This window comes from Macrosteles quadrilineatus, unplaced genomic scaffold (assembly GCF_028750875.1).
Source record: "Macrosteles quadrilineatus isolate MER2022 unplaced genomic scaffold, UCM_ALF_1.0 Scaffold_6__1_contigs__length_79288215, whole genome shotgun sequence".
Lineage (NCBI taxonomy): Eukaryota > Metazoa > Arthropoda > Insecta > Hemiptera > Cicadellidae > Macrosteles > Macrosteles quadrilineatus.
In genome coordinates, this window is record NW_026542599.1 from 42,385,519 (window position 1) to 42,409,785 (window position 24,267).

At 31.7% G+C, this 24,267-nt stretch overlaps 1 protein-coding gene across 5 annotated transcripts in view; it reads left to right on the forward strand.

The window, feature by feature from the left end:
- The window catches only part of LOC128996837 (very low-density lipoprotein receptor-like), a 335,698-nt gene extending 313,465 nt beyond the window's left edge, over window positions 1-22,233 (forward strand). For 3 of the 5 annotated variants that reach the window (XM_054422335.1, XM_054422334.1, XM_054422337.1), the window contains 14 exons: window positions 1,374-1,609; window positions 2,981-3,245; window positions 4,439-4,687; window positions 6,084-6,215; window positions 7,686-7,854; window positions 8,698-8,916; window positions 9,858-10,062; window positions 10,823-10,972; window positions 11,845-12,043; window positions 14,038-14,091; window positions 16,507-16,631; window positions 17,505-17,660; window positions 18,623-18,640; window positions 19,677-22,233. In XM_054422335.1, the coding sequence (XP_054278310.1) occupies window positions 1,374-1,609; window positions 2,981-3,245; window positions 4,439-4,687; window positions 6,084-6,215; window positions 7,686-7,854; window positions 8,698-8,916; window positions 9,858-10,062; window positions 10,823-10,972; window positions 11,845-12,043; window positions 14,038-14,091; window positions 16,507-16,631; window positions 17,505-17,660; window positions 18,623-18,640; window positions 19,677-19,721 (2,222 nt within the window). In that variant the 3' untranslated portion in view covers window positions 19,722-22,233. The remainder of the gene's footprint in view (window positions 1-1,373; window positions 1,610-2,980; window positions 3,246-4,438; window positions 4,688-6,083; window positions 6,216-7,685; window positions 7,855-8,697; window positions 8,917-9,857; window positions 10,063-10,822; window positions 10,973-11,844; window positions 12,044-14,037; window positions 14,092-16,506; window positions 16,632-17,504; window positions 17,661-18,622; window positions 18,641-19,676) is intronic. The other 2 variants (XM_054422336.1, XM_054422338.1) reach the window with 2 other exon arrangements.
- The last annotated feature ends 2,034 nt before the right edge of the window (window positions 22,234-24,267 follow it).

Below are 24,267 nucleotides of genomic sequence, written 5' to 3' on the forward strand. Positions count from 1 at the left end.
CTCGTATCACTTAGCGAATGAAATATGTTGTGTATTCTAATAAGGGACTTATTAATTGCAAATATAAAATTAATCTCACCTATTCAATTTGTGCTAACACTAACATTATTAAGTAATAACTTTAACCAGTTATTATACAGTATAAGTATATTTCTCTTTTGTTTGCTATATTTTAATCCTTTGCAACTGCTGTTTTTCAAATTCTTACATGTTCTGTATGAACTTACGTTTATGAAAGATGGTTTACTCAATTAGTCTGTTAAAAAATATTTGATTTATATTATCCATGCATAAATCCATATTTATATAATATTATAAGGATGTATCCGATAAATGTGACATATTCTATACAATCGTAAATAAATCTTATTCTAATTTTACCATTAAGGGGATTCGCCACTGAAAATAGGTAAAAATCATGAAAAATTTTAAAAATATTTTTTTACATATCTTTGTACATTGGACCCTATTACATCCAAAAAGTATGATATAATCCATGTATGAATGTTATTATATGTTATAACCAAGGGGTTTTGCTCTTTACGATAGCTACAAGATCATAGGACACCTTCTTATTCAAATGCGGTTATCCGCAACATTGAAATTTCACGTTTTTCAATACAAAATTTGATATATCTTTAGAGCCACTACAGGTACATTGTTGAAATTTTTACTACTTATTCTAGACAGTATTAGGAAAATATTTTGGTAGAATTAGGTATCTAAGTTAATTAGGTACTGAATAATAACGTTTTTTTTAAACTAATTCTTTTTTCTGAAGAAAAATTATATTTAATGTGTCACAGCAAAAAAAGTATCTGAGATATTATTATGAATCTACCTAAATTTTAAGTTTAGATAACTGTTTTTAAAAAAACACCAAATTTATCAAAATCCATAAAGAACTCTCTTCAGAATATCGATTTTTAAAACCCCTTACAAATTGATCGAAAAAACCTCTATTTTATTTTTTTACCGCCTATAATTTATATTTAGAAGTAAACCAAAATTTTTCCATGTTTTGTTAAACTATACCCTACTAGAAAAAAAATAGTTTCACGACCTTCCTCATTAAATAAAAAAATTCACCCTTTTCAGTGGCGAATCCCCTTAAAAATAAAATTTTCCTCGATCTTGTTGAACAGATTTTTTACGTTTGATTAAGAAGTTGAACAGGCCAATAGACATTTTTGAGCCAGAGCATAGGCTAATCTATAAATAAACTAAATTTTGAACATAAACACTGCTTATAGTTACTAATACTAAATGCTAGTAGTGCATTTTTCAATGATATGGTATGTTGTAAAAATTGAATGTCTACCTTAGTATCCTCAAAGCAATGGTAAATAATCGTACAATTGTCATGAACGCAGACGAGACATGTCGCACGGACGAGTTTACGTGTGCAAACGGCAAGTGTGTGCAGCAGAGATGGGTGTGCGATCACGACGATGATTGTGGTGATCGCTCGGACGAGCTTAATTGTCCCCCCAAGACCTGCTCGCCAGACACGGAGTTCGCCTGCGCTCTCGGCAACAACAGCTACTGTATCAACGCGAGGTGGCGCTGCGACGGGGACTACGACTGCCCAGACGAATCTGATGAAAAGGTAAGAGTCTCGATTGGTGAATAGAAATGTTCAGAGTGTTCGTTTTTGTCTTATTATTGTAATATTTCATATTACACAATTTTAATGACATTTTATTCAGAATAGAGGTCTTTGCATTTAAAAAAAAATATAGGGTAGGGCAAAATGGTAATTTTTTTCCAAATAAAGAGCCACATATAAGCCACAAATGAAAAGAGCCAAACTTCACTCGCACAGAAATGTTTGCATTAAAAAGTGCTATAATAATGTATTGTATTTGGAACGCCCTGTCTTAGAAAAAAAAACATATCTATATATATATATATATATATATATATATATATATATATGTGTGTGTGTTTTCACGTTATTCGTTAGGATTGGTTTAGTGGACAATGTTTAATCAAACCATTTTAGAAACAACGCAACGGGTTGTCTTACATCACTATTGGTCACCTATGAGATTCACTCTGGATAAAAATATAATAATTTGAACGGATGGTGTCTTTTGCCTCGGGAGACCTCAAAACGAAAAAGTGAATTGGTACCGGGTCTCACCAATATGTGAAATTCACTAAAGGGGAGAATCTTAGAAGACGAAAGATGACTGTGAAATGGGCAGTCCTCTCAAAATAAACCTGTCTCAAAATAGGAGTCTGAAGAAACGGTTGGAAATGGAGAGGGGCAAAATTTAACGTCAAAAAATCAGAGACTTAGAAAAAAGTAAACATGCAACAAATATGAATATTTCTTGTAGAAAAGGTCAATAAACTATTTATAAAATACAAATAACTGCATTGGTGTATTGGGTGATAAAGATACGCACCCAGTGAATGATGTTTAAAGATATATCAAATTAAATAATAATTATAAATTAATAGTATTGTGTAATCAATAGCAATTAATTGTAGTGCTAGGTAATGTATCAGACTAGATGGACTACCATGATTACCAAATGTCTGTAATGAATTTTTTTTGCAAAAAACTACATGATTTGTTATTACTCTTTACTGTACATAGTGTATTTACAAAGCTTTGCGTGCAGTGAGGTATAAGTTGTCAACACAATATTTACTATTTCATATTATTCCGCCGTGCTACTGCCTAAAATTAGCGTCTCGACGTTAAATATGACGGTATCTGGTTAGATCAGGTACTTGCACAGTTTCGAACCGCTTTCACTTCAAAAAGTTTAGTTATATCTTACACAAATACATCACTTGTAAATATAAAAAAATGCTGAAGCGCATTGTGCATTAGCCGAGGTAAGCTTATTGGCAAGATGTTTATAGATATCTTGATCTTGACATAAATATAGATATTCATTGACTAAAAGTTATATACATTAAGAATTAAGAGTAAAAACTTTAACATGCAACCTTTTTTGTATAGAACTGCACAGAAAAGCCACACCGCACATCAGTGTGTCTATCTCGCGAGTTCGCCTGTCCGGACCGTCTGACGTGTATACATCAAGCTTGGGTGTGCGACGGAGACTACGACTGTCCGGACGGCGCGGACGAGTCTCCGGACGTGTGCAAGAACGTCACTTGCCGTCCGGACCAGTTCCAGTGTCATAACAAGGGGTGCATCCCTGGACATCTGCATTGCAACGGTCTGGCTGAGTGTTCTGATGGAAGTGATGAGGAGGACTGCAGTAAGTTGATTTTGTTGTCTGTATGGTGATAACCACTTCACTTTAAAAACTGAAAAATAAATGAGGAACAACCATTTAAACAAAATACAAAATTAGTTACTACCCCATAAAAAAACACTTTCAAATTAACCACTACCCTATTTACTAGTATAGCGGGTGATTTCTCATAGAGTAGGCTACCTTGTTATATGTAATATTTTAACATTTTTAATTATTTCACGACACACTAAATTTGTAGTTACTTTTTTCCCAAGCTAAGTCGTTTTGAATATTGGGTTTAACTTTGTAAAATATGGCTCACAATGTTGTTTTGTGTTACTAACAGGCAATAAAACTTATAATCTTATTGAATAGTGATATTTTTTTATTTTGAATATTTAAGGCATTTTGAAATTAAATTAGAGTCAAATAGTCTGGTAAATGTGTCGTTAGGTACAATTATAATTGTCCTTTAATCCTGAACGAGTGAACTCTAATTCACAAACCCTTACCATGACCATTCTGTGCAGATCTCATACTTTGCAAACTTTGTTTTTTAAGTTCATGACAAGGACAACGTATTGTTACAATTAGGATTGTTTAAAAGCTATGTGGATATTGGTACTTTGTTGAAGATTTGACTGAAAGAAACTTCAAAGAACAAAATCCACTGAACCATCTGCTATCTTGTATACAAAGGATAGAGGCATTACATAAAGATTATTTTTGTTCAAGTCTGCTGCTGGTCTAAACCAATGGTACACTTTCTGATAATTTGTTTCGCAAATGAGTGTAGTCACATAATTCTGTTTTAAACTTTACCTTGCAAGGGATGTGTTTACCACAATCTCTCCTGCTTACCGGACTTCAAAACCCCTTAAAATAATTAAGCTTAAGCCTGCAACCGGTCCAAAAGGATTTAAAATTCTCATCAAAAATTATCTTGTATGGGTCGATCTCTACATCCTCCCTGCTATATTTAACAGGAAGAATGTTAAAGGCTGTCGAATCTTAAAGGTAATGTTTCCCACAAATGATTAGCCTTAAACTTCAACGTACAAAAAAGAGTTTTCACATGCTTTCCTTTATATTTACTGGAGGGAAATATAATTCAAACCTTTTCTAGTAAAGGTGTTAAGCCGATCCAAAAGTTGATAATTTATTAAAAGGGATTTGGTTTGACAAACGATTAGTCATCTAATTTCACCTTTCAGAGAGGGCGTTCCACTGTGAGGAGAACCAGTTCGACTGTGGCGGTGGCACCTGTATCTCACTCAGCTTCGTGTGTAACGGCAAGGCCGACTGTCCTGAAGGCGAAGACGAACCTGAGGGCAAATGTGACGTCAACGAGTGCCTGGTCCACAACGGCAACTGCTCCCACATCTGTGTCGATACGCTGGTCAGCTTCCATTGTGACTGCAGACCGGGGTACAAGCTGGTGGACGACGGGCGGAGTTGTGAAGGTAAGATGATGACACCCTAAAACACCTAACATACTGTCAGTCAGAAAATCCAACTTAAAAATTGTGTTGTACCTCACGTAATTCAATTCAATTCAATTCAATTCAAACTGTTACCGACGATTCACGTATTAGATTGATATAAACAAGCCACCACCCAACGTACCCTCCAAATTTTCAATGACCGTTGAAGGCCTAATTCTACTTTCAAGACTTATATTCAAGAGACCTAACTCTTTCAAGACTATATTCCTCTGTGATACGTCCTGCCATCATTGACGTCCAGCCACTCCTATTGACAGGACCGAACACCACATCTCCAGCCTAGGTGTGCATTGTGGTTAGCATCCCACCTTATTCACTGGATCAGAAACAGAGATGCTTACGATTCCCCATTCATAATAACCCTTCCTTAACAACCTCAACCAGAAGTACTTCGATTGTGCCGAACCTATAAGATGCTGCGGTATTTTTTCCAAAATTACTTCAACAACCCCCCCCCCCCCCCCGGTCTTATATTTATTGGTCATTAAATAACAAAGTTACAATATACCTCGCCAACAATGAAAAATGCATCAAAAGGACCTCAGATTAAGTTACTAAATGGTTGAAACATAGCCATTAAAAAACCTCAAGACTAGCACAAGTACAAAATCTAATTTTACTGATTTAGCCCAATAAAGAAATAAACTAGGCTCAGCCTAATTAACTTATTTCATAATATGACTCGCAGAATAAGCACAGAAAGAACTTACACTTAGTATGACTGTGATGAAAAGAAAAGAAATGATTTACAAATCATTTGAAAAACACAGAACTATATACAGAAATGAATAAGTTAGCTGATAAAACAAAGTTTTTGAAAGACTCGGTAACAGTTGACCTGTGACTACCTAAGAACTAGATAACAATTTTACCACCACTTTTGTGCTCTGCAAAAAAATCATCTTATATGTAAAAACTCGCTCATCTACCTAACCCAGAAAATCCCAATCAACCTCAATATCAACTACCAAAAGCTCTAGGTAAGCTTACCAAAAAACCTATACCCGAACAATCCTATTTTTATCCAAATATGGGATGGGTCACTCTAACTGGCTGCGTGAGATTCAACTGAAAAAAAAGTTTCCAATAACGTTGGTTAAACAATTTTTCATATTTTGGGTTCCTGAACCCCTAGTGAGATGCTTAGTCATATATTTTCTTAGTTTACAACTTTTCTTCTGATTATTTTTGTTTGCGTCCACTGCCCTACCTTATCACTGCGAATAAACGATTAAGAAAACTAATGAAACAGGCTAAATTACCTAACAAATAATTCATAAGATAACCATAGAACATATCTTTTGTGAAACATTGAACTCAGATAAGCTGTTTTATGCATGTCTTACACTTTCAGATATTGATGAATGTGAGAATCCTGGCGCGTGCTCTCAAATCTGCTACAACGAGAAAGGCACATTCAAATGTGAATGTGAAGACGGATATCTTCGGGATCCTCATGACAGGACGAGGTGTAAGGCAACTGAAGGTGAGTCTTTCAAATAAAACTTTATTTACACTATCAGAAACAAAGTTTCGGTATCTTAGTATACTTTGATAAATATTCGCTTAAGAGTGTGGAGCCTAGACATTCTAACTCGTAAAACTATTTAAAAAATACATAGAAAATTGTAAATAAATTTTTAATCCCACAGTTTACTAGATTTTTTAATTACAATCACCTTGGTATTTGAAATATTATTTTGAGATGGTAAATACAACTTCAGCAGCTGTTTGAAAATAACGTAATTAACTTGGCGAGCAAATCAAAGATGGCCGTTAGTTTCCATGGACGCCCTTGGAGAACAATTCAAAACTACATAGAACATTTCAAATTCCACAGTTTACTAGATATTTAAATGACAATCTCTTTGGTATCAAAACAAATTTTTTTGGACGATGAAAAACTCTTTAGCAGCTATTGAATTTATCCAAGAATGCCGCCCTTAACAAGAAAAAATTTTATAATCTTCCATTTCTCCTATCACTATTAAATTTTCTAACGTAAGGTACATTTTTCAATGACAATGTGACTAGGAAGATCTGATCCAGGAGGACCTAAACAGATCAAATGTTTTTTCCAAAACCGAAAAAATTCATCTAATTAGGAATTGTTTAAATACTATTCAACAAATAGCTATTATACTCAATTCAGTATAGTAATATAATTGAAATGCTCATGGTCATTACTAACCTCTTCAAATGCAAGGTTCTATTTCATTGTGAAGCCTACACCTTTAAATTGAATATATATATTGTTTTCAAATATTAAAGTCATAATGGTTATACAGCTCATCCCAATTACCATAAAATCAGACTATAACCTTATACTAAACGTAAAGTTTGATTAGGAATAGCAGCTCAGAAAGGCAAATGCTTTGTTATTATCACAACTAATTAGTAATCTATGAGGCTATTATTACTTACAGTTTCAGCCAACTTGGTATTTTTTTAATCACAAGATTGTTTTGTTTCTTTACCAATTTTATTTCAATTCGTATTTATCAAGAAAATATTATAAAGTCTTAAGTCAGTTATTTACAACGTATAAAAAGAAAGTTAAGGATGACCAACAGACTAGTTTTAATGGGAATCAATTAAGAATAGTAATTTATTTTAAAAGATTCAACATTAACGGAAAATTATATAAGAGTAAATTAAACATGTGGTAATTCGAGGTGCATTAAAAGTAATTCATAACTGGAAGGTAATGTACTTCCTCAAAGTAAATCCGTTTTAAATTCATACAGACTTTTAATATTTAGAATGTAGATCATTACAATGACTTACCTCCATGAAGTCGGGAATAATATTTAAAGTAATGTCCCATCAAAAACGGAAAAATATAAACAACAAATCAACATTTCTTAAAGAAAACATCTTCATATCTAGAACATAATTTAATTTGTTTTCAGAACCCTTATAAATATTTCAACTAATAGTAGCTTTATTCATACAGGTCACGCATCTTTATTGTTTGCAAGACGTCATGATATCCGTAAAATCTCTTTGGACCACCACGAGATGACTGCTATTGTAAACGACACCAAGTCCGCGACCGCTTTGGACTTTGTTTTCCGAACTGGAATGATTTTCTGGACCGATGTGGCTGATCAGAAAATATTCAAGTAAGACCCCTGTGATTCATGAGAGTAACAGAAAATTGTAGACGAATGTAATAAGTGCGTGTTTTTGTTCATATACGATATATACTTCTACGTTATCTCTGGTTTATTCATCCCTCAAACGTCTTAGATGAGTGTTTATTCTTTGGCCGAGTCACCTCCTTATTTTCCCACTTGCGCAAGAATAATTAATAATTATCAGTATTTTAAAAAGTATTGTACATTCAGAACCCACTTAGAAATAAAGCTATAATCTTTTCAAATCAAGTCATGATGCATTAATTTGTTAGTGAGTATACAGTCTATAAAATTCTAGTTTTCATATATTACAGTTTTTTTATAATGGTGCTCATAGGTACTATTTCCTGTAACTTGTTAAAAATATGTTGATAAATGGTTACGTATGTAGCATAAAAATTAAATGTTACTAACATTAGTCTCCTTGAAAATATTAAACCGTATCCATTTTCATTATTTCTATTATATTTTAAATATTTTGATGACATTCACCTCTAAGTAAAAGATTTTAATTACAGTAACCGTCGTTAAAACTTCTTTTTTTCATTATAGTTTAATGTTAGGCAATACTCACACGTTTTTCATTCAATAAAATAAAATAAACCTCTAGTTTGGGGAGACTTTGCATAGTTCAAGATAAATAAATTGGTTTAAAATGTCAGAAAGCAAACGAATTGGTACTTGGTCATTTTAGCTCGAATAGTAAAAAAAAGGAAAACTTTTGACTAATATTCAATGGTAAAACTTGTATTTTGTCATACTTACATGTAATTGTATGAAATTCCCGACCAATCATATATTTTTAAAAATATTTAAAATTTTCCCCAGAGCTCCAATAGACGAAGGTAGTGACAGAACCGTTGTGATTCGTGGAGAGATGACAACAGCTGACGGGCTAGCTGTGGACTGGATCTACAACCATATCTACTGGACAGACTCCGGTAAAAACACCATAGAGCTGGCCAACTTTGAGGGAAGCATGAGGAGAGTTCTCATCACAGACCGACTGGAGGAGCCTCGAGCAATCGCCGTCAACCCGTTAGAGGGGTGAGTTGAAGTTTGTTCATCACTATGCTACCAAGTACATAGGGGCGCACTTGGATGTTTATACACAGAAAGTACACGTTAGGGATAACCAAAAAAAGGGAAGAAAAGGGTTACGTGTCCTGAGCATAAATAATAGCATCTATTACTTGGTTGGTCTAGTATAGCTTTATATTTATAATAGGGGGCATTCTAAAAAAGCCTATGAATAACAGTGTTGTGTCCACTTTCAAAAGTGTATTGATTTTTCTCAGAATTAAATGGGCAACTTTCTCAAAAACTACGTCGACACTAAAGTCAGTTTGATACTGTAGTAGCCAATTATTGTTAGGTTGATTATTGAGGGATTATGGCAGAGCCGATGATAATAAATATAATTTAAGGAAATGATTTGTTTAATGTTATTTGGGGGCTAAATGTAAATAGCCACCCCGAATAAAAATGTGTACCTACGACATTTAAAAGTTTAAATCTTTAATTTTTTTTTATTTGTCTACATACCCTTATGTCTTACTAATTCATAACACTCAGCTCAACATTTACACAACCCATGAATAATAAGTTACCATAAGAAACATATTTTCCCAATCCTATTTTTATCGTAGGCCCAAAGTTTCACTAAAATGTGCTTCCAAAAACACGTACACTTATTTCACATTGAGTAATAAAATTCTCTTACACATTTTAGAAATTTTTAACCATTATTCACTATTCTAATTATGAAACATTTTCGTAGTAAGTTGGTATATTTCTCACGAGCCAAAGCACGTAGCTTTATTCCGGAAAATCCCGGATTCAAATCCTACTAAACACCAATTTTAGTTGTGATAGTTTTATTTGTGACCTCTCTGGAACTAGTCCGAAGTAATGTGTTAAACGGTTCCGATATTCAGCCTCACATTCTAGTATGTAAAGGGGAGAAGTAAACATGATAAAACTTTCAGCTGGATGTTCTGGACCGACTGGGGTAAGGAAGCTAAGATAGAGCGCGCTGGCTTAGACGGCTCTCACAGACAAACTATTGTCTCTTATGACATCAAGTGGCCCAATGGACTCACCTTGGACCTGGTAAGACGCAGGGTGTATTGGGTGGACGCTAAGTTGAACATGATCTCGTCCTGTGACTACGACGGCGCAGCTCGCAGACAAGTAAGTACAATGCGAGTAAATATTTACTTCATGTTTGTTGCATCTAGGATAAAACCGTTAGGCCAGAATGGTTCAGTAGTTCAAGCGTGGTACCTTATGTTCTTCTATGTTCTGGTTTGTATTCAATCACTCTAGCTGGGAGCCAGAGGCAAGGAATTAAAGTCGGATCGGTGAAAATGCCATTTTATATACGAATATAACACTGTAAAAGTTAAAAGTAATTTGTTTTATCTATTAGTACCTTCAAGACCATTATTTATTTAAAGTATAAGTGCCAACAAAAATGTCATTCAAATATTTAGATAAATTCAAATGCTTTACCTAAAGATGTAGTTCTTAAGTGGTATGTATTCCAATCAGTAAATATGTGCATCATATAATTGTAAAATCTGTATTGATTAAATGTTTTTATAAAAAAAAATCTGAAAACAAAGAGTCAATAAAAATTAAGAGAATAATTACTAAAAACTGTTTAAAATTAAAAATGAAGTTAAGTTAGTATATTTTGATTGTATTTTAGTTATTAAGCTTTTTTACTGTTAACGTGTAGTTATTTTCTGTGGTTTAAAGAAATTTAGATTAAATCCCCTCAAAGACTTCAATACAACGTAACTCTCTCACTACCCAAAATCTCACCTCCACTCTCTGTTAAATTAACTTTTTTGGCAGATTCCATGCCCACATAGATGAGTACGATAACACCAATCCCTATTATTGAAAAGTAAAATTATTTTTACTAACAGTATGATTGTTCCTCAAGGTTCTGAGATCTCCTGAGTTCCTTCATCATCCATTCTCCATCAGCGTGTTCGAAGACCATGTCTATTGGACAGACTGGGACAAACAAGCCATCTTTCGCGCCAACAAGTTCAATGGCAGCAGGGTTAACGCAATAACTGCGTTACACATGGTAAAGTCCATACAGAATATTACGTTAAGCAGTTTAATCCATGCCTTCCAATGTGGCAACTGAAGGACTATTCAATACTTTATTTTTGTAAAAAAAAAATCTTAACATAAAATTAGTTAAAGTCTTGTTCATTGTCTGTTGCGTTTCTGTACTAACTTTAAGAAAATTAAATCCATTAAGTAGAACTTATCTTGATATTTTGAAGGATGTGGAATTTTTGAAAAAAAAGGGTAACAAATTGTCATATCGTTTTGAAACATGTTTAGTTGGACCATTAAAGCACCCACTGACATACAATAGCTGCACACCTACAAATTGTTTGGTTATTTTGTTTTTATTTCTTTATTCTTTTTTTTCTCTCATCAATGTTTTATAGTAGTATAAACATCTATTTTAATTGTTTATTTCAATTATTCAAATTTTACATGCACCTCTTCATGTTGACCTTATAATTAAAAATATTAGTTTGGACACAAACTTATTTATTTATACTAAGCTATAGATCATAAAACAAAATTCTAGTTTATTATTTACCATACAGCTCCTCCTTCAACATGTTTCTTTCTAATAGCCCAATAACACCAGCATTTCATGATTGCATGCAGATCTACCCTTTCAATCCCACCAATCCCTGCTTATATCTTAAGATAAACACAAACCTTTATCCTATGATCTTCCAGTATATTTTTTAATTCTTATCCTCTCATCACCAAAGACACCTTTAATTTTCAAAATTAGCAAATCCCGCTATTTCCCTTTATCTTCTGATCTTCCGTTGTCCATTTTCTTTCTTCCCTCCTTCTCTTCTCGTCACATTTTAGCTTATAAACAAAAACATTAGAAATACAACCTATAATTTCATTCCCTTACAGCTCCAGCATCCCATGGTCCTGCACGTGTACCACCCCTACAGGCAACCTGACGGTGTTAACTACTGTGCTGCTGTCAACGGCCATTGTTCTCATTTGTGTCTGCCAGCGCCGCAAATCAACAATAGATCACCTAAGATATCCTGCGCGTGTCCTGACGGCCTAGTACTCATGGCAGACGGTCTTATGTGCACTGAGGATCGTAAGTATCGTAAAATTTAATGTGTGCTGACAAATCTAACGTGGACACTACAAAGGCGTTTTTACACTCTGGGAGTTGCTCGACTAACGCAAGAAAGATGGAATTTTTAAATAAAAATAATTGGCTAAGCCTTGTATCAATAATGTTCACCATTCAAAATAAGTAAGTAAGTTGGTACCTAATTATGAAAGGCAAAACAGAACAGTGGTGACAATTCAATCAAATGTTAGCATAGATTTGAAGATTATAAAATATCGAAAAGGGTAAAAAATTAAAAAAGGTAAATTAAAACGAAAAAAAGCCAAGATATGAAATTGCAATTGTTTTATAATATCAACAAAGGGAAAAACAACTTACTTTGTTTAGGTGTAAGTAAGTTAGTAAAGGCGTGTTTCAAAATAAAATTGTAGTTCTTACAACCTTGCATTTGCCCGTCCACTCAGGCCATTCACCTGTGTTCTGAACGTATCCAGCAAAAAATGGGGCAAGGCCGAAGTGTACTGTTAAAAAGTAGTAGCAGGTACCACTACATTGCTGCCTTTGACCCAAACTCCGACTGAGTCTCCGACTCACCTATTCAATTTTAAACCTATTTAATCATTTTTTTGTTTGTTTTTCCTTTTGGTTTTTTATGTCTTAGTATTTATTATTTGGTAACTAAATTATTAACAATTATGATAAGACTAATAACATGAATAAAACATAATATTTTGGCCAAATCAGTTTCAAATGTTTGCAAAATAATATAGAGGGAAACAACTTAACTTTGCTACCTTAAGTATCTCAGAAAGCGTTAGATTCAAGGAAAACATTAAAAAGAGGTAGGTATTCATTGTTTTTTATGGCATTATGAATTAATTATGAATTGCAATTTTTCAAAAATGGCCGCCCTTTTTCAATATAGCTTCCAATAATGTGGTTATATTTTGCTTTTTTATTATGACTTGATTGCTGACTGCCACTCTCTGTAGTGTATTACAGCCCCGTTGCGCAAGTTTTATTTGCATCCTACTTGCAAAGAAAAATTGCAAATGTAAACTTTAAAGAGCACAAAAGTTGCACTTGCAAGGAGCATGTATCTATTGTTTGCGCAAGAAAAATATGTTTGGCAATATTTTACTTGCAAAACTAATAACTTTCGCGAAAGTTTCACTAGAGCGTAAGCTGTACTTTCCTGTGTAAACCTGTCACCTTTCACTTGCAGGCAACAGCTACTTGTCAACAAGTGACGAGATTGCTTAACATGGAGTTTAATTGTTTATGATAGATTTTTTATTATAGTATTTTATTTTCTCCTTAAACTAGTAAAGATAATTTGATGTTTAAAGTACTAGATTTTTTGTGAAAACAGGAAAATCTGAATATTGAAAATTCGCAAAATAATAAATAATAAACTTTATTGCGATTGACCACATCGGTTATTTAGGCAACGCCATTCAGTGCAAGAAATTCAGGAAAAGCTAAGTCTAAATAAAAAATACTGATCTTATAAGCTAATACATGATAGCCTAAAAAAATAACAACAAATTAGTTTTTTGTTCAAATATGTATTTTACAAAACTGACCGACTTTTAAGCAAGTTCCCTTTACAACGGTAAGTGTACCGTACACTTTTTCTTTAATGCAAGTATAGTTTGCATCGACTAGTAAGTCCTACTTGTGCTAGCTCTACATGCTAGTGTAAACGAAGCTTAAGTTTGGGTTTTGTGTATTGTTAGTTGTAATGTGTAAGTTAAGTTTTTTAACCTGAGGGAGGGATTAGATTCCTGTTCCCGATATGTTGCGTATTGTGTACACCCATTTTATAATTTCTTATAGTTTATAATAGCGGCAAAGTTAAGTTGTTCACCCAGTATATTGTAAAAATGTTTTGATGAAAAAAATCGTGGCAACAAAAATCCTATCTAATCATAATACCGTTTTAATAAGAGAAAGAAAATACCTTACACAGTAGTTTAAAAACCAACGAAGTCTTAACGAAATTCTTCTTTCAGTTCCTACCACCATCATCCCAGAACCGACACCTCCGATGAATGTTACATTAGTTCGTGAGTACACCTGCCGAATGTGTGAGCTTTTCTTCTTCCTCGCTGCTTTTTCTGAACACTCTACTTTGAAAATGTCGATTAAAATATATTAATGTTTTATCAAAATAAATACATAATGAACATTTGTTGACATGAATAGTATTAATGACAGTACGGTATATTATTTTCTACCGATGGCAATTTGTTTGTTAGTTAAGGAGACACAATTATGCAACTTGTGGTTTTAAAGTAAACCCCTTAATCAACTAAATTTGCTAAGTCAATTCCAAAATAAAATGTAATTCCTGACAAAATAATATGATAGTTCAAGTTGAAACCCCAAAAAGAGATAAACCTTCTAATTATAATTTTATCGTGGAGCCAACATTAAATATCAAGCGTTATAATTACAACTACTTTAAGGTTGTTTCTTATTATTTATTATATGAAACTTTAATTTCAATTTGGCTTAAATTATTTATTCAAATGTGTTGCACGAGTTTCATGCTTTCAACTAACTTTCTAATTTCCCAACTAACCTTAATTAATAAGATGGATTGTGTAAATAGTTTTGTATAATTAAGAGAGGCTATATCTTTGGCTTATAGGCCCTTAAATTACTATTCTGCCATACTTTTAAAGGTTTTCAAACTTATTCTAAACTAATTTGAATTATAAGTATGCCTTCTTTATTGTATTACAATCTAATAAGTCCATACGTTTGTTCATTTATAATATTGTAAACAGTTTATATTAATTAACCAATAACGCGACTATTAATTTATTTAATGAAAACCCCTTTTTACAAAGGATGGATGAACGCGTGATTAATGATTGAAAATGATCAAAATATAAAAACAAGAATAATAACTAATATATTTTAATTGTTGAGAAATTTCTCAACAATAATTATTATGATTGTAAAGGGTTTTGTGATAAGGGAAATAGATTCATTTATCCATTATTCATATTTTCATATAGTGATGATATATTTCACATATATAGATATTATCAATTTTTCGATAACATAAAGCTTTTATTTCCCTATGTAAGCTACATGCTTCCCGTTCAAGAGAAGAGATAGATCTAAGGAATTCCAACCAAATATTGTTACAATTTTAATATAAATATATTCCGAATAAAATTTATTAATAACTTATAGTATTCAGATTTAATAAAAACAAAGTATGTACAACAATAGTACTGTACTTTAAATGCCATATAGTTTTTTAGGGATCTACGGTGGATAAAAATTATTTTATATATATAATTTACATTATGAATATGAATATACTGTAATTGTTTCTTTAGACTTAGATCTTTACACGACTGGACTTATAATAATTGTACCTATTTAATTTATTTTAACTTGTACGTACATAGAGTGTGTCATAAAATGTACAGCACCCTACAAAGGACCCAATTTTACTAACAAAATAAGTCAAAAATGTGTATTACAGTTTTACAATTACTGCCTAGAAATAACAAATATAAGTGTTAAAGGGCATTTTCGAATTATTTTGGTTTGTAAAATTGGGTCCTACACAGACCACTACACTTTTTTGTTACACCATGAATAAAAGGTGTATATGCCTTTGCTAGCTCTATTGGTTTAAACCACTCCAACCGGTTATGATATTGTATAAATTAAAATGGCCTCCTTTCTTGAATACTCTTTCCCGCGGAAAAATGTATTTATTTTATTTTTACATATTTTTTAAGTATATTCTGGTGTGGGTTAAGTCGGCATGTATATTATTATGTCTTAAAAGTTTACCAATATAACATATTTTAAGTATGCCTACTTGTAAACAATTAGGCAATTAATTATCAAATTAGTATTATCACCTGTACAGAAGATGAAATCAGATTCCAAAGAAAATATTTGTGTTGTCCTTTTAACACGTTACAATACAGTAGTTTTCATAATTTTGAGAATCGTTATATATCACAATGTAATTAAATATATCAAAGAAATAAAAATAAAGGTAGCATGGTTAAAAAATTAATAAGCATGCCAACATTAAGATTCGCTTAAGGCTAGAACGTTATAAATGCCTAGATAGCAAATTTAAAAAACATTACAAACTTCCCAATCTCAAAACGTGGATAAAACTTAGTTTTTACTGTTAAAGCAATTTCAATAAGCCTGCTTATAAGGTCATATAATTTATGAAACATTTGACATTATTTATAATGTGTAATTGTTCAGTTTTGTATTGGTGTTGTGTTCTGTTCTGTCTATTAAAAGTTAAATTTAATTTCCAAACAAGTCTTAAAGCTTCCTACTAATAACATTTACTTGTCGTGATGAACACTTTTCGCAATTATATCTCGAACAACACATTAAATATGGTTGATATTCATTTTGGCTACATATTATCACGAAAGATTTTAACGATTTTCTTACTCAAAAACTAATTCTTTTGTTAACAGCAAGTACCAAAGAGATTGAGAATGAGACGCCCAAAGATTTGCCAATTCCAGAGGAGCCAGATGATGGCATGATCGCAATGGTCGTCATCGCTGTTGTCACGGTGGTGCTGATATTTGTGTCACTGGTGAGTAATAGTTAAATAAACAGTTCTATAATATTTTTCAAAATAAGTAGTTTATTTTGCACCAACAGGGTCAAAATTGTGCACAAACGCAAATCGTAAAGACAGACAGATTATTAATATGCTGACTGTGTACGGATGTTGTAAAAGTCCCAAGTTTCCTGGATAGTTAAGTTTATTTAACAGTAATTGCAAAAAATAATTGCGCAGCTTTGCTTGGTTTTAAAATGTAACTGTGTGTCTTTAAATTCAAAATTATTATTTATTACACAAACTAAATTTTTTAAGTATTTTTGAAACTGGGGCTATGAACTATTATAAAACTAAAATAGTTTCACCACTTCAATAATTACTATTAAATGTGGAAACCTTTTTCAGGAGGATGGTAGAAGAATACAATTTGTATTATGATTACTACATAGATACTTTACATGGGAGTCACTATTACCAAAATTGAACAATCTGTCCTTGAGTATAACAGACAATTTATAGAGTGGAAGCTGAAAGGTCATTGGTAAATCTATTTAGATTAGAACCTATCATTACGACATCGACATGTCAGTGTATTTTGAATAAAAGCGGAGATCAGTGAAGGGGTGTTGAATTATTTACTTTCTTTGTAACTCATCAATATCAGCTATTTAGCGTGGGCCATAGAGACCTAAATATTACAGCTGGCTCAGTTGTTAAAGCATCAAAAAGCTACTGGTCTTAGAGTGTCAAAACGGTAATCTCCTGATACCTCGACGACGAGGACTATCTCCTATGAACTACCCAGAACACAGACACAATTGTATTTATGTTAGAAGACTTACAATAGGAAATATGTACATATTATATTGCTCAAGATTTTAAAAATTACTTTTACTTTTCCAGATCGCCCTTGCAGTGTACCGGCATTACCTGCATCGCAATGTAACCAGTATGAACTTCGACAACCCTGTATACAGAAAGACTACAGAGGATCAATTCTCTTTAGAGAAGAATCAGTATCAGCCCACCCGCATCTACCCGTCCACGGTTGGAGAAGAGGTTGGTTGAAAAAAACTATGGACCAATCATTATATAATGTTTATTTTCAATTGTGTTTTTATAGCTGGTTTAACTCTTGAGACAGATTTTCTTAGCCGTGATTGATTAGGTTAATATGAGCTTACGAAAGATTATGGAAATAGTACGGAAATTATTTACGTACTTTTTTAAGGTTTGCAGGCGTAGAAAAAAAACTCATATAATTCTGCGAAACCTTTTATAAACATTTAAGGAAAAAACACCTTCAATGTGTGTTAACTTCAATAGAAATGCTGAATATCGATTTACGCCACAATACACTATTTTGACGAACTTCCCACGCAAGGATATAGTCCAGAAAACAGCTGTTTAAAGCCAGCTTAATCAAATGGGGTTTCATTACGTACTACTGGATACCAATCAGCTGTTTACACTGTATTTGGGTAGCAATGAGTGGTTATAAACAAAAGCATTAGTGATTTTTAGTCCTTTAGTTGGTGGTAATATGTTAAGAATTTGTACAGATTTAGTAGTATGGCGTAAACTATCGTACGTAACTCGTCCGGTAAACACTTATTTTTAGTAATTAAAAAACTCTCGTAGGTAAAGTAGTGTACGTAACTCGCGTAGATAAAATTAACGACACGAGTGGAAAATTTAAGGTACGAGCCCTCGTAACTACTATTACATATACAAATATTTACACACACATAATTTCACTTGAAAACTACAACAACAACATGTTTTTATTATGCATAATGTATTCTTGGTTTTATTTCTTTATTTAGCTACAAAATGCCTGTCTTGTGTTGCAAGAATAAATTTCACAAAAAGTCTAAAATTATTGATTACTTTGTCAGGTCATGTTTGATTTTATCTTTTATGACTAATTGAATCGATTTTAACTGTTTGGATGTAAATTTATAACCTACTGAAATGATGTTCATTAGAGCAAAAGCTTACTATATAATGTTTCCATGCAGGCTCTTAATGATTTTTTGGTAAGTTTCAAATGTAAAGCGATGTTAAATGTTGTGATGTGGCATGAAGTTTTAAATCTTTTAGATTGTTATGAAATGTTTTACCAGCAAAATTTTTTGGAAATATATACCTATATTTAATTAACCGTATTTAAAAACTAAATTGTCTACGTACTGCACACGTTAGATTAAAGACTGGTTGAGCTTTTTATTAATTACTTGTTAATTGTTTGGTCAATTCAAAATTATCTTTATAAAATGTGATTCTCAGTAATTTATATTATTACTTTATGCCTATATTGTGGCTATATCGTGAATACAACTAGAATACTTTCAATATTGATTCATTCAAAGAGTTCGAAGCTACCTAGTCTTTTGAAAATGGTTACTTAAAAAACTAGTTAAACATACTGAAAGGCAATATAGAATAACGTAAAATAATACGGTGTTGTGGTGGAATTAGTTTTTGGAGATTAATAATAATTAGTACCCAATTCCCTAAACAGATGGTTGTGAAGATTACTTAAATTTCAAATATTTGATATTTTAATAGTCCTGTAGAACATTAGTAGGTTCGGTGCTAAATATGACTAATCGATAATTAAAAACGCTAAAAGTTTTATTTCATATTTTATAGGTTTCCTCTTTTTGTTAGTATCTACGCTAGATTTACATTACAGGTAAGAACCTTTGTTTGGGAAACTGTTCTAATCCATCCCACTCTTTTACTATATATGTTGCTTGATTCATACTTATTAACTTCATATCAATCAGAGTACATGATCAACAATAAATCATCTATAGGTCATCTGAGAACGACTTAATTTTACCAACGTAAAACCGAAATATGTCTTGGAAATTAATGGTTAAGGTGATAACATTGACGATTTACTAAGGTAGGTTTCGGAGTTAAAAGCTCATTTTGAAAAACATAAAAATAAGTTGAGGATTCTAATATGAAGCTCAATGTTGTACCATAAATACTTTCTGATATCCCGTAATGTTGGGTTCTTGTCTGTCATGTATTTAATATATTTATTTAAACGTTTTTCCTTAGGCGCAGGAGCCGTTGACGAGTCCGGGCACCAACGACTACGTATAATCTGCAACAGAGCAGCCCAAAGAGCACCAGTGAACAAGTGACTAAATCTACCACAGCCAATTCATTGATGATTGTGCCAAGAAATAACTCTTCCAAGTATATTTTTTTAAAGGAAATCCACGTTTCCAACATGTTTTTATATGTGTTTACGAATAATTTAAACTAAATTACTATAGTGCACCATGAAAATGGAATTTTAGGTCCTTACTAGTTCATACTTGAGTTTGAAGATTATATTTTAGTTGGTAAATTTCCCTGTAAATTCTCAAATTAATGTAATTTTGTATAGATGTATAAATTGTCTAAGCATAAATTGTATGCATAAAACCTAAAATTATATGTTTCAATATTTTGGTAAATGCACAATATTCAGACTAAGATAGGCGAATGGCACATTAGATAAGTTTAGTTTATTATATCCCTTATAATAGTTTTGTTCCTAGTTGAATCATTTTTATAATTAAATACTTTCACTTGTAGTTTTAATAAGACCTTCATATAGTTTTACTACTGAAGTTTCTTGACATTTTTGTAAATCGCTTTGTACAATAACTGTCATGTTCATACACGAAAGATTTTTTTAACTATCAAAAGTCATATTAGAATTAGAATTTTAGAACTATACCCTTTAACTTTAGCTTGAACATTCCCTACAGATCATACTGTAGAAACAAATTCTTCCAGAAATTTGTTTCTTTCTACGCCTGTAAATTTTGTGCCAACTAACGATAAAGTTTTCATGAAATATAATAAATAATTGTATAACTTCACTTATTCCAATTGTACGTTCCACTGTTGTTTTTGTTTATTGTTATTTGATTTTTCATAGTTACCTGTGATTTATTTTATAGGGTTATGGTAGTTTAAGCGAAGAGATTTTCTATTTTGTAATTTAATATGTGATTAAATAGCTGTTTATGATTAGTTGATATAGAATCCTATGTAGGTTAAAATCGTTATAAATTGGGTAAATACAACTTTGTTAAGAATATTTTTAAGCCTAAATTGTGTATTTGTTTTAGTATGAACAAGAAATATTCAAATTATTATTTCAAACTTAGTCAACCTCCAGCCTACCTAATTTTATAAAATTATTAGACGTAAGTTTAACGTTAACCTTATTTTCGTTAAATACCTTCCAAAGAGTTATTTGTAGCTTTAATCGTGCCATATTTTAAGACTAATTAAAGTTTGTCAATGCTGTGTTGTGTAAATATAATATGAATTAAATAAGTATAAATATGTTGGTAAGTCGTAATGAAATGCCACCAACGACTGGTACTAGTTGCATTGGTAACTGAGAAATTAATTGAATCAGTTACTAAAATCGTAAAATGTTTTATGAAGTTTTCCAAGTATGTTTAGTGTTGATATGTATTTCAATCAACGTCCAGGCGAAAATAAACTCCTGACATATTAAATCAAAACACAAAGATTAGATACAAGTTATCAATAGTATACATTTAAGCTGCTTAACATTCCTGATCATATTCTTCAAAAGGGATGGAAAATCCCTTGGCCTAATTTTAAAGAGTAATGTATAAGCAAAAAAAAATATAGACATCATTTCTTAACGAGCTTTTTTATGTTGACTTAAACAACTTATCAATGAAAAAGTATTAACACATTGCTAATATTATAGCTGAGATTGAAACAGTTATTGTTCTATGCAGATAAATTTATATGATTGACTTATCCGGTTGTAAGACTTACTTTTTCAAACATAGATTTTAATTAGGCCTATAATGTAATGGTGTTAAACAGTAAACTATTATTTTATGGCCATATATTCTTCTCTCGACATGATTGTTTACACCATTATAAATTTAAAATCTTGTTATGAATAAAGCTAAATTTTGTGCTATTTATTTATGTTCTGCAAAACAGTTTAAAGTAAATAGTTATAAAAACAAACTAATAAAAACCGTCCGAAAACTGTTTTAAAAGTAAATAATTATTCGTTCATTAAAAATCCCATGACAGTATAGTTATGATTCGAATATTTTGGCACACAATTTACAGCAATTTTGTACTCACAATTCAGTTTGTAATATACTCAAAGTCAAAAAAATACAACGGTTCCATAGAATAAAAAACATAGTTAAGTTACTAAACTTTATTAATTTATAATGGAGTGTATATTTTTAAGTTACACTTTATATATGCTTTTTTATTATACTAGGTTTGAGTCTTTTAAAAACTACAAACTACCTAGTTATTTAAAAGTTTAAAAAGAGTCTTGAATGAGTGAGTGATTCATTCAATATTACGAGTTTATAATATTTTAAGAAAGGTCCCGTTGAATGAATTATACGTCCTATTTACCTTAAAATAAATCATCTTCTAATTTATTCCAGATATATTGCAATCTTTGAGTTCTAAAATTACTGTAAATAATTATACGCGTGTCTAGTGTGATTTGCTGTATCGATATAACTATTGTTTAGCTCAAAATAAATATATGTTGTCTCATTTTACGTGTCTTTGTAATAAATACGTTTTAAATTATAAATCTTGATATTTTTATTTATACCTCCATGATTACTTGCCCGTTATAGAGGTAGCTCGAGTAAGATAAAATACAAAAAACATTAATATTGTGCTTTGAAAACATTAATTACATAAAAAAACGTTGTTGTTTTGTTCTTTTCAGCAACCCTTCGCATATAACGAGCACTAAAAGAAGAATATTCTGAGGTAAGACTAGAATTTCGCAAAATACTTAACAAATAAACAAAAACTTCACAGAAAGCTCTTAAAATTATATTAGGCTTTGTCAAATTAAAAATTATATATATTTATATATATTCCTTATTTATTCGTCGTATATATTTAGCCTCGTTAACGTACAAATAGCCAATTATGGTAAAAAATATTACGATTCTTTACCAAAACATAATAAATCAAATCTATCTTTATTGTACATTGGTGAAACAGTAGCAGCTTTACAATACAGAAATACAACAAAATGATCACATGCGCTTTTGCCTGTGCGTGATAAGAGTTCTCACTAGCTGCTTTGATGGTGAACTAGCTTGAAGTAACACACAAGAGATAACAAACATTTACAATTTTCTTAGTATACTGTTAGTATAAATACATATTTTTAAGCAGAGCAAGAGGGGCAATGGACTATTGGTGTGGTCTTATTAATTATATGCAATTAATAATTATGTGCAATATTTACATGAGTCCATGTAAAGCCACCAATATAGTCAAGGACGCTGTAGCAGATTTTATGAACCATAATGGATAAAGACTCTTTTTTATTTCAACAAAGTCTAGTTCATTAGTTAATTGGGGAGGAAGGCCGTTGAATCTTTTAATAGACATCTTTAATTGCAATCAAATTGCACTCAGTAATCAACATACTAATCACAATGCTTCAAAATATTGCTTGCCCCACTACCTAACAATACTTTTGTAGCGGGATAGTGTGAAAATTATTTCCTTTCAATGTAGAGTAATCATTTTATTAATAATTAAGATTGTTTGTGTATTTTCTGTTATTGTGAACACATTAGCTCTGTACTAAATATTAGTAATAAGGAGAGGTAATATTGATATTATTGTAAAATCTCATAGATATCGTGCATTAACTAATGTGGAATAAAAACGCATAAGTTTGTAATTAGTATTTCAGTTTAGCTTCGACAAAAGTTACGAATAAAATAAGAAATAGTAATCGATGGCAGCATCAATTTAACTGGGTCCACTTTTAACTGAAATCTAGGTACAGTGATATTACGTTGAGATAAGGTAACATAGCACAGTATATCAACTTTACAGTAATATATTACTGTAGAAACCTCAAACCACTAGTGATAGCTCCTGATAACAAACACGTGATTACAACAACTGTTAAAAACCAATTTTCACTTTTCACGATGTGAAACTATTTTAAAGTGATCCAAGAAATATAAGGGGTTAGTAAATATTAGGCAAACGTTATAAATTTGTTAACTTTAACTAAAATTCATATCAAACCATCTTTGTTGTGTAGGTATATAAGATTCATAGCAACCACCATACAATACACCTTTTTTCCGTCTGATTCTAAAACATATCTGACGAATACGAAGAAAATGTGTATTTAATATTGAGCCTATATCACGGAATTACATAAATATTCGAACAATTATTCTAAAAACCGTTATTATAAATTTGTCAATTACAGAACCGACTTTGAAATACTTACAGTTATCTCTTTTTAGCAATCGTACAAAGGACTGCTGATCATGCGAGATTAAAGGACGACTGATCAAAGTAGTTTGGTCCCTGTAATAGTGAACATCAGATAAAGAAGAGAAGGACAATTCATGTATTTGATTGGCTTCTAATACCAGTCCTTACCACTGCTAACAGTGGGTGATTCCGAACTTACTTACTTAATTGAATTACCAAGTATTTACCACTTTTATGACCTGGTCGGATCTTTAAAAAAATTTGTAAAACGAAATGGATAAAGTCTGGAAATACACAACCAAAAATTTATAGAAAAGTACGCAACAATTAGAAATAGTGAGTTTATCTAATTCAATACTTT